The following is an 11,856-nucleotide window of genomic DNA, read 5'->3' as shown; positions in this document are numbered from 1 at the left end:
AAAGTCTCTGGGCCGCTGGCTTCTGAGAAGTGGTTTGAAGATTTTAGCACAGTTAACATCTGTGTTCTTGAATGTAGGCCAAGGTCATTTATTTGAACAAACTTAATATGGTAGCTCTTCACCCTAGTATGCTGCCTTCAGACCCAATTTCAATTAAGTATCAAATAGATTCTACTAGCCTCTTTGAGCAAAAGAGCAACGATGTTGTTTCATTTTATGTCCTGCAATATTAATCTATAGATACATATTTTTGAAAAGATACTTTTATTCAATTTATCGGGTGTTTAGAAGGGGAACGAGCTCCCGTATTCGCGATTAAAGTTCCACCTGGGATTAAAACAGTGACGTGAACGCAAGACATGACTTTTGACCTTTCAGAAATCTCCTTACAGCTGTGGATTACACGAATGACAAACATACCATCAGTTGAAGAATTTTATTGGCCATTGTATATGCTATTTGATGAGAACAGAGTATAGGTATGATCTATTGGGATATAAAAACTACGATACGCTAGATCATCCAAGCAATGTATATTTGGCGTATGAAACACTTTTGAAAGATATCCTATAGATTATCGTGCTCCTATCAAAGGTGTCATAGACCCAGCAAGTTGTCTTATATGAATGAGAATGAGTACTGACCGCGTCGATTAAACGCCGAAGACGGGATCGGAAGAAGGGTTGAGACATTTTTTCTCTTTTTCTTTCTCTTTCTTTTTTATGTGAGGGCTCCATCCTCGGGCCTCTTATTTTTAATATTTCAATGAAAGATATTTTTTATCGTATTAATTAATGAAGGCGGCTACTCTGTATAATTATGCAGATGATTTATAACACTTAGTAGAATATACATTGAAAGATGTTTTGGAGAGAGAGGCCAGTATTTTGATTAACTGGTTTGATATCAACGATATCAAAACAATCCCTGAAAAATTCCAGACTGTTTTGGAAAGAAAACCCTTCATCATTTCAACATTTTAAACACTGAAATTGTCTGCGAAGATATTGACCATCAAACATATTTCAGCTATGATATATTTATGACACTGTTGTTTGTATATCTGTTTTAATTATGTTTGTCGATATACAAGCTCTTTCGAGCTTATCGTGTTTCTCTGTTGCGTATATTCGCCGAAAAGTTTCTTGTAGCTTGTAGGCCTAAGTGTCGTCGGAAATGGTCCGAACTTCCCGCCCTGTCAGAACTCTTTACCTAGTCTCGCTCAACCAGGCGCTTGATTTACTTACGCCGCATGAGCGGTCAACAAGAGTCTCGTTGAGTGAGATTAGGCAAGGTTTTGCTGCGCGTGCGTTGGTCTGTTGTGCGTTAGGCGTAAGGCATATTCTTTGCCATTTGTGAAAAAAATGTCACGCTATTCGAGACCACCTAACTCATCTCTTTATGTTCGCAATGTTCCTGATAACACGAGGTGCGTATCTAAAGATTGAAATGAAATAAGTTTCGTGATACCCACATTGTCAGGTTTGCTTGGTGAGGTTCTTGTAGCGCAGCGTGCATTATGATAACGTGTCCGTCTGTTCGGACGAACGTCAGTATAACTATCTGTGAACTCAATTTTTTGGTTAAATCAAATTTACAGTTTTTATCTATGTAATAGTTAAAGGGATATAATGTGTGGGCATGTGTCATTGTGTGCAACAACTTCTGATTGGTTTAGTTACAACACAGGCGTTTGAAGTTCTGACTGTAAACAGAGATATAATACAGTGCCATATAAAAAATAAGGGTATTTACAAACACTTTAAAAAAAATTATGGTAAATACCCTTATTTTTTATATGGTATTATATCTCAGTTTGCAGTCGGAACTTCAAACGCCTGTGGTTACAATTCCCATTCATCTTCCTAATTGAAATCATTTTCAGTTATTTCAGTTTTGAGACAAATTCCCAAGATATACACTTCTGCTGCTGAAATATACTTCGCAGTTCACGAATTTCTTAGGTGCCACCCCAAACGTAACCAGTGGGGAAAGCCTGTAAATTATACAACACAGGTGTCAAGAAAACTAAACAAGTCTACACTGATGAAAATGGGTTCCTTAGGCCTCTGCATTTGTTGGAAAAACTTGTTGGTTTCTATAATGTGACGGACAAAGGCATGGGGCCTGCCACATAGTGGACTTGACCTTATCATATTCGTCAAACTCCCTCATTAGCATGTTGGGGGGGGGGGGGGACCGCCAATTTGGTTATAAACAACTTTGTATTATATGCCAATTGAGGTATAGTTTTGTTACTTAAAATAGCCAAAATCTCACTAAAAGTTAACTTGTTGAAAATTTTCGTCCCAAATCGCATTTATTTAGTCATGAAACATCATACAAATGTAAAAATAAAAATTCTTTGGAAAGTACCAAAAATTCATGCAATAATACTTCTGGCAGTGTAACATCAAATTTCTAGGTAAGCAATGCTTTCAGTAAAGATATTTTAGTAAAATATAATTTACCTTATGATAGATTAAATCACCATTAAATGAAATATTTCAGAATTTACTATTTAATCAGCGAATTCGCATATTATAAACAAGTTGACGGTTTCCCCAACCTGATAAAGTCAACACTGTCTCGTTTTGCATGACATCCAACATTTTTGTGGATTTTATGTTGAAAGTATGATTGATTATAGTGATAAAGCCATTGAAATCAATGAAAGTTTATATTTTAATTTGTTTAATGTGCTCCCAAGGAGTTAATAAGTGTATTGTAGTACTGATGTATGCTTTGTAATTTATATGTGTACAGAACTGAAGAGTTGCGCTCCCTGTTTGGTAAATATGGCCCGTTAAAAGATGTTTATGTTCCTGTGGATTATTTCACACGTCGACCTCGAGGTTTTGCATATATCCAATATCCTTTCTTGTCTCACAACCTAATTTGAATATTAAATTTCAGAACTGATGGCAGTGTATACGTATTTTTTAGTGAATGTAGAATATTTTTTACACAACTTTATAAAGGAATAATACAACTATAATTTTACTCGTCTAATTTATTGCTATAATGTACATGTATTCAACTAATTGCACACAATACTTTTGAGCTGATAAAATCTAATATTTCATCTTAATGTAACTATCATTAGTCTACAACATCAATTTAATTGTATTGAATTCGAACATGCATACTTCATATATAATTTTTTTCTTCTTTTCTGTCAGACTTCAAAGTCAAGTTGCGAAGTATAAGGTTGCTACTAACTTGGCAAATTATGCAAGTACAACTACACAAGCAAAGCTTACACGTAAAGATCAAGAGTTCAAGACATAGAGCTCAAGGTTAAAGAATATACAGATTACAGGCAAAGTTAAAGATATCAAGTCAAGCCGCTCAAGGGTTATATATTATCAAGACGAGGCAAGGGTTAAAGACACAGTAACAAGGCTCAAGGTTAAAGCACAGTAAAGGTCAAGCATATAGAGAGAATAAAGCTCGTATAAAGATCCAAGATAAAGGTATTGGTCAAGCATCATCTTCACTATCAAGTATTTGGCTTAAAAGATCTCGAGCAAAGAGAGGCTTCTCCGCACACGACATGGACCAAAGGGTTATTTGCAATCAAGCCACAGTCTGTTTATAAAGTATGGTCTTCGCAAATCTATTGGTTCAACACTGCTTCAAGTCAAGAACAAGAGTAAAGAAACAACGTTATAACATGTATCTGCCGATAAAGTGTTAATTCATGTATATATGTTCATTTATTGGACAAACAAACATTTAGGATCAATATCTTCTCATATACAATGTACATGTATATATATATCTGGAATTTGTAAATTATATGTATTAGTGAATTAAACTTACCTTAATTGTAATCAAATTTAATCAATTTCAGTGCTTTAAATTAAGTTGTAATATTTATGATTTTTTGTAAAATGGTGATATTGAAGATTAAAGTTTTGATTCAAAATGAGAAAGGAAAGTCCTTAACCAGATTACGTTTGAAGATCCCAGGGATGCTGATGATGCATTGTATCACCTAGACAGAACAAGATTTTATGGAAGAGAACTGGAAATCGAATTTGCAAGAGGAGACCGAAAGTGTAAGTTGATAAGCATGACAACAAGCTAACCAGTTCATACTGGCCTGCCAGTAAAATTCAAGTGATCACTGCCTTTCATAGTAATAGGATGTCATGAATGCTGTTGGGCTCTGAATGAAAACAGGATTCTGTTATTTTGGTTCTTGCTATAAAAATTTGGAGAAAAAATTCGGACAATAGAAAATTCAAGTGATTGTTCTATATAAGTACATCTTCCGAATCAGAAACTGGTCATTTTCAAATTTGGTCATGTTTGCACATGTTTACAGCTCCCAATCAGATGAAAACCAAAGAGAGGCCGTCTAGTAGAAGAGGCAGCTCACCATATCACAGTGGATACCGTGATGATTACGATCGCGGTCGCAGGAGAAGAAGCCGAAGTCCAAGGTGTGTAATTCATTATGTCCTTTTTCTAATTAACAATAAAACTTTTTTTATTAGTGGAAGTTCATAGTTGGTGAACTGAGTCATTAATTTGTTGAATACATGATTATCATCAAACTTTGTCCAATTAAGTTTGAAAAAGTTGGAACAAGATCAGAGTTATTTTTTTCAGGAAATTGTGATTCCAAAACCATTTGCTGGAAAGAGATTACATTAAGATAAGCCTTCTTTTTTTCACAGATACCATTCTAGGTCCCGTTCCAGAAGCCCATATTACTCGAGCCGGTGAGTTTTGAATACAAATCAATTTCTGTTGATGCGTATACGTGAATTTGACCAATATGCATGATTTGATTACCGTAATATTCAAATTTGAAGTGCTGGAAAAATGATAGTGGATACTGAAGAGATACAAAGGGGAAATCTTTATATTTCGCAGGTTCAGTATTAGATAGACTCCTTAGCTGATTTCAGCTTGTGGTGTCGTTTGTTTCAGGTTCCGTTCTAGATCCAGATCCAGAAGCCCATATTATTCTAGCCGGTGAGTTGTATTTGAAAGCAAATTCAGCTTGTTGCGAGCAATGTCGGGGAGGCGTTTCCCATAAAAGAAGCGACATCAAATTCTGATTTTTAGCTGCTGATATAACTTTCATGCTGGAGAAGGTTTGTAGATTAATTCATTGAATTGTTGCACAAATATTTTGTTGTTTTTTTGTGTTCATTTTTATGTTTTGTTTGTTTTCATGGTTTGCTCCAGTCCCAACACAACAGTTTCTTATTTATCAAGAATGATTACATTGCTAGTGGTTCACAAGTTTTACACTAGTACTGCTTACAATTTTTGTCTGTGGGAAAAAAATTGTTTTGACCAATTAAAAACTTACCCCTGGTAGCTCTGCCAGACTTATAACTTAATAACTTTGATAAATTATCATGTATCAATGACCCTAGGGGACCCTTTAATTGCAAAAGGGGGGGGGGGGGGGGGGGTAGTATAGTGTTAGGTATGAAAGTATAAGTGTCTGACTAGTTGGTGTGTACTATTGCAAATGCATATCACCCCGTTCATATGACTATTATGATAGTAAGTGAGTGGCCAGTCACACAAATGATTTTACATTCCATCACCAGGTGTGATTCTTATTTATTTCTGGTCATTAAATTGCCCCTGTTAGATGTTTCATTTGTTTTAGTTGTCATCTTCATTAATTATTGCAGTGTATAATCTGCCTGGTGTATATACAGCTTTGTATATATCTTAAGCTTCAATTCATCAGTGTTAAGTCATCCCAAATGTCAACTCTTTGGACACTGCTGTCATGTTTATCTTGCTGTCTGTAGTTTTATCAGATATTGTGTCAGTTTTCAGAATCTTGATACATCAGTTACACCTAGTGACTTACATAGCTGTGAGAACCTAAGATACAAATCACTAAACTTTGCCAGTTTTATCTCTTGTTAACTACAGGAATTTCATTGATTTATGCAGCACACATGATAGCAGATACTGTTATAGTTTGTTGGGGGGGTGTAACTGAAATATACCAGGTAGTCATAATTAGATTCAGAAATAGCTAAAATTACATGATATTATTAAATGGCTTGGATTGGAAATGCAGTGTTTTCTGACAGATATTATTAAATGGCTGGGAAATGCAGTGTTTTCTGACAACTAGACCAGAGAATGGGAGTAATGGTATTTGGCACATGGTTTGCTGCTATAATAGTTTATTCAAAACAATGAACTTTGCCTGTTTGAAGTTACTGTTGTATCCCCTAGATTAGCCTTTATTCATTTGTAAACATTTGCAGGTTCACCATTCACCTATGGAAGTTTGTAGGATGTTAGTACATTCTGTGTTTTGCATGAATGTTCTTTTTGGATCAATCTTCATATCTGTGTAGTCAAATTTGAAAATTGTTTTTTGTTTCAACTTCTGACATCTTCAGTTTTGATTTTGAGCTCCATTTCTGCCATATTGGCAGCAAGGACAATGTTTTATGAATGTTTGCTAGTTAATATTTTAAAATACATCAAAACACTAAGGCATACTTGGCCTGTAGCATGCTATCTGGGATAGTGGTGTGAAGAGGTAAAATGTACAGGACTCACCAGGAATCCTGTCTGGCTCGCATGGAATCCTGTCTGGTTTGGTGGTGTGAAGAAGTATATAATGTATAGGGCTCGCATGGAATCCTGTCTGGGTTGGTGCTGTGATGAAGTATCATGTATAGGGCTCGCATGGAATCCTGTCTGGGTTGGTGCTGTGAAGAGGTAAAATGTACAGGAATTCTGTCGGGGTTGGTGGTGTCAATGGGTATATTGTACAGGAATCATCAAGAATCCTTTAAATTACTGGATCCAAATGTTATACTGAAATAGAAACTCTCCCTCCAATGATTCATCAAGTGTGGAGTGAAAAACTTTTCAGCAAAGATCCATAATTCAGATACTTAACCTAGTTTAATCACTTTGTCCTCACCCTACTTTGAAGGTCAAGGAAATAATATGGAGAAATATGATTTGACCATATTTCTATATTATCAAAGATTTGTTAATATTCAATATCCTTTCAAAACAAAATTTTGATAGTCATGAGAAGAATTTTTAGTAAAAGAGAACACAGTGGGTACCAGTTAATGAAGCTTATGTCAAGTTACTATTGCTTGAAACTTGTTTGTATTTACTAATGCTTTATTCGGGTGCAACCAAATATTCAACTCCATTTTTAGCTCCAAACACATTAAGCACAGGCATACTTTGCTTTGAATATTATAGATGTTAATTGCTGCCCACTTTGTTGACGGGACAACTTTGAAAACTGTTGGTTGTATGATATACACATGAAATTACACCCAAACTTGAAAGATTATTTTTTGAAGGAGGACAATTACCTCAAGGATTATATGATCAATGTCTAGTGGATACCATGGTGAATTCAGAAAGTTTCCAATGTGGTGGTTCTGGATGTGCCCTGAGGACTAACTTAGTTTGAGCAAATTGTTTTACCTCGAAAAATTGAGAAATTGTGTGAAATGGAAATAAACATACTGTTTACTCATTCTGACAGTTGGAATAGAATTTTATAAAATTATTTTGATACATCAAATCCTGGTATTGGCTGCGTGGACTGTTTTATAGCTTTATACAGTTATTACACTGCATTACTTACATGAACACTGTTAGGCTTAATCAGAGTTTTATTTAACTTCACAAACTCATAGCAATTATTTAGATATTAGTTTGTAAAAGTATTGTCAAATTTTAATTTGACTCCAGAACATGATTTTAAACTTTTGCATTATGTAAGTGTAGTTGTTTGAGGGTCAAGTAATTGTTTTATGCTTTTCATGTCAGTTTTGTGACTTGTATACAAAGGTAATTTCAAGAAATGATTGCAACTTTTTTATCCTTGTGCTGATATACATATAATTGTTGTTTGAAACCATGCCCTTGTGCTGTGCTTTCTGTTACTGTACTACATGCTTACTACATTCACGTGAAAAACAATGATTCCATTGTTTATGCTATTTCATGACAATGGGGAAAAAAAATGTGTTGATATATAAGAAGTTGGGGGCTAATATTTGTTTCTATTAATACTAATCAGAAGCAGACTCCTGTGGTTAAATGAAGATTTGTGCATGTAAATACATACACTAGTCAATCACACTGGCATAAGTTTACATTGTTTGAGATAACATCAGACTTTATTGGAAACTTCAGAAGACAAGAAGACAACAATCACAGGAAGGATACAGTATTTAGTTGTATTTTACTTACCAGGTGTTTTTGTTTCTTTTTCAGGCATCGATCAAGATCCAGGAGTCCTTACAACAACGATAGCAGAAGGTATGTTATTACAAGTTTAATTTTTGTATGGTTTTAATGATATAATTCTTCATACCCTGTGTTTATGCCTCAGCCATGAAATAATCAGAGGCATGTGTTCCGGTCATTTCTTTGCACAAATGCAGTTAAAAAGTTTTGTTAGAAAAAATTAAAAAAAACATGTACTCCTTATAGTTTGATATTTGGATGTTTATTGTTATCCCCTGCTTTCACCAAGATGAGGGATATTAATTTGGGTATGACCGTCCGTCTGTCACGCTTCGTTTCCGTGCAATAACATCAAATGTTTACAGGTTTTATTTAAACTTGGTAACAAGTTTTCATTCCTTGATTCAACAGAATTTATCATTCTGACAAGCTACAATGACATGTTCACTTCTAACCTCAAAAATGTTTACCTGCAATATGTCAGGATAGAGGGGGATATAAATTCCACGAATTTGCTGGTTGTAATCAATGTCTATTGTTTTTAGGAGATCTCGCAGCAGGAGCAGGGGAGGAAGAGACCGGTATGCATTCTTGATTTTATTGTTACTTTTACAACAACTTGTGCATCTTCAGAATCCAACAGTTCCCTTCACTTTACCATATTTTGTTTGTACACTACTAGTTATATGTATAAAAAGGAAACTCCATAATATGTGTTGCTTGTATTGTTGGGTAGTGTAGTGGATCTAGCTTTTCATCACATTATAATTAACCCATTCATTTTCAATCTGGGCAACACGAGTGATTTTTCATGTTTAATATAATTTAATTTGTATCTATAAGGTCAAATAAAGTCTGGCAATGTCATTTTTGCACGTTTATCATACAAAATCAAACCTTGCCTAAATATGTTCTGACAGTAATTAGTAAATGATTATTTTTGTCTCAATACCTGCTTTGTTGAACAGAAAGTCTTACAGTCGCTCCAGGAGTAGGTCAAGGTCATACGAAAGACGGAGAAACCCATCACTAAAAAGGTGAGTTGTCCATGTTCATCTCTGTCTCCTTCAAGTAAGCTGGAACTTAACAATTATAACTGAAAATGGAACTTTTTTTTTTATTAATATGTAGATTTGAAATATCCTTAAATTATCTAAATTCTAAGTAAATAAAATTTGATTGTAAAATTATCACAGATGTTGCTCGTTGATTTGACAGATCGAGGTCGTACAGCAGGTCGCAATCACCAATATGTGTCAAAAGAGAAGCATCCCCACGCTTCAAAAGGGAAGTATCCCCACGCAAAAGCCGCAGTCTTTCACCGGATAGAGAGTGATCTTCCTTGACATTCATTTTTATGTATGAGAGACTGCCACGACAAAAATGATCAAGAATGACGAGAGCGATAGGAACAAACAGAATACAAAATGGTGTTGATTTGCTACTTGTGAGGCATTGTTATGAATCTGTGTGCGACTGACTGAAGTGTTGCCATTTAGAACAATGGGATTATTAATATCTTGGTAGAGACTATCACAATATGTCCCAGTATTATAATAGAAATTTTTACTGTTGGAGGTTTTAGTTTACTGCAGACCATATTGGTATCTTGGTAGAGACTATCTCAATATGTCCCAGTATTATAATACATGTATAGGGAGTTTTACTATTGAGTTTATGGGTCACCTGAGACCAGGGCTAGCTCTGTGTCTGAATTCGGTTTTGTTAAAAATAATTTGCCTGTTAAATGTTTCGCAGTGCGAGAACTGAATATCCCTTTTTATTTTCATTTTAAATAATAAGAAAAAATGCAAATGCTTCAATCCAACACATTCTGTAACTTTAAAAATACGGGCTAATATTTTAGTTGAATATTGTAATATATAATAATTGTTTTAAGACATGTATACTTTTTCGTTTTACTTCAATTTACCTTTCACATAACAAAGAACTTCATTTATATCTTATCATTTAAAACCAAAAATCATTCATGTAGAAGCAATGGAAGAAAAGTGTGGTTTTCTTTTGATTTTGAATACTCATTATTGTGATATAAAATAAGAAGCAAAAATCAAGAAAATGAGAAAGTCTTTAATGCTTGCAATATGCTGAAGTACCCTCTTATTAAATGTTTTTTGTCCTGTCTGTGACAAAATCACAACTCCATTATGATTTTACTTTTCCATAGGTGTCATCTGCAACATGTTGCATTGATGTCGAGAGTTTAGATTCATTGCTAACTTCAACCAAACTTGATCTACAATTAGATCACATAGTGGACATCGTAACACAGCCTCCATGTATGGTATACAATCCAGAATTTAATGACCAGTGAATCTGTTAATAAGGTATGCTGGGAATCTGGACTTTTAAAGTTTGTGTTTTAGCTCAGTATCAATGTTATTTCAACCAAACCTGGAATTTTAGTTGCATTTGTAGTATGGACATCTCAACACACCCTACAGATAACATAATTTTTTGCTCTGTTTTTGAGTATTTTGGGAAATTGATATAGGATGTTTTTCAAAATTGATTTCAAATGTTTTATAATTGCTTCTGTAATTGATTTACAAGTAGGTTTAAAGCAAAATAAGAATTAATTTGATAATAAACCAGATGTCTTCTCACTTTTCGGAAAGAGTAAATTTTTAGGGAAATATATTTGGGTGGATTTTGAGAATTAGTGATTTTGCTAAATTTGATCTTTGTTGTTTTGATACTATCAAGTGGTGGTTTTTCTGGTTGTTTTAGGGAAAAAATACTGAGATTTTAGTGAATTTTAGAGGTTGCTTAAAATTTACTTTAATACTGACAATGGTAACATAATTACAAGTATTTTTTGTTGATATAAATGAGACTTGTGTAAATATGTTTTGTTATGAAATCTGTGTAAATGTAAAAGGTCTCCCTTTTTTTCTTAAATAAAAGGATTATTACTATTAATTACCTTTATTTGTATTTATTTCACTGCTTGCACTACTTTGGCATTTAATATGTTCTTATTAATAAGTTCTTCAATTTCTATTCCGACTAAAACTGAAATCCAGATAACAATCATGACCGTAACATTTTATTGGTAAGCTATGATTACATGCTTGACCTTTATATACATAGTAAGTAATGATCGATATATTCAGTGTTGTCGTGCTCCCTAGTTGTAATCATGAAATTAATTGTCCCTGTAAAATGAAATCCTGGAGGCCGCCTGGCGGCATGCGAGCTGGGCAATCAACTGCAGTGGTAATACAAAGACACCGAACCGTGACTGACACCTCCATCCCCAAAGCCATAAACACTTGATAATAACAGGTGGTAGGGGGTCTGGGGTCTTTAGTGTACATAATCAAGTAAAACCTGAGTGTCTTATCACGAGTTAGATGGTATGACCACCACTAGTGGAACAAGCACTGGTATGACCACCACTGGTGGAACAAGCACTGGTATGACCACCACTGGTGGAACAAGCACTGGTATGACCACCACTGGTGGAACAAGCACTGGTATGACCACCACTAGTGGAACAAGCACTGGAAACATCTGTGTTGGAACTTTTTCTTTCACTAATGCAATATTAAAATCTCCAATTGCAATTGCCTTTCGTCAATCATTGTATGTCCGTAAACAATT

The 11,856-nt window shown here is 34.6% G+C and overlaps 1 protein-coding gene across 3 annotated transcripts; it reads left to right on the top strand.

The window, feature by feature from the left end:
• Positions 1 to 1,270: 1,270 nt before the first annotated feature.
• On the top strand, positions 1,271 to 11,172 carry LOC117336169 (serine/arginine-rich splicing factor 10-like). Of its 3 annotated transcripts, XM_033896566.1 has the most exons (10): positions 1,271 to 1,429; positions 2,767 to 2,871; positions 3,961 to 4,064; positions 4,334 to 4,451; positions 4,689 to 4,733; positions 4,945 to 4,989; positions 8,257 to 8,301; positions 8,775 to 8,810; positions 9,198 to 9,266; positions 9,448 to 11,172. In XM_033896566.1, exons 1-10 carry the CDS (start codon positions 1,365 to 1,367, stop codon positions 9,563 to 9,565), a joined length of 750 nt encoding a protein of 249 aa, XP_033752457.1. In that variant the 5' UTR covers positions 1,271 to 1,364; the 3' UTR covers positions 9,566 to 11,172. The 3 variants fall into 3 exon arrangements, with proteins under 3 accessions (XP_033752457.1, XP_033752464.1, XP_033752473.1); XM_033896573.1 differs by lacking the exon at positions 4,945 to 4,989; XM_033896582.1 differs by lacking the exons at positions 4,689 to 4,733; positions 4,945 to 4,989 and having other exon boundaries at positions 1,272 to 1,429.
• The last annotated feature ends 684 nt before the right edge of the window (positions 11,173 to 11,856 follow it).

The sequence above is a fragment of the Pecten maximus genome, chromosome 1, assembly GCF_902652985.1.
Source record: "Pecten maximus chromosome 1, xPecMax1.1, whole genome shotgun sequence".
Taxonomy (NCBI): domain Eukaryota; kingdom Metazoa; phylum Mollusca; class Bivalvia; order Pectinida; family Pectinidae; genus Pecten; species Pecten maximus.
This window is presented reverse-complemented; position numbering and strand designations above follow the sequence as displayed.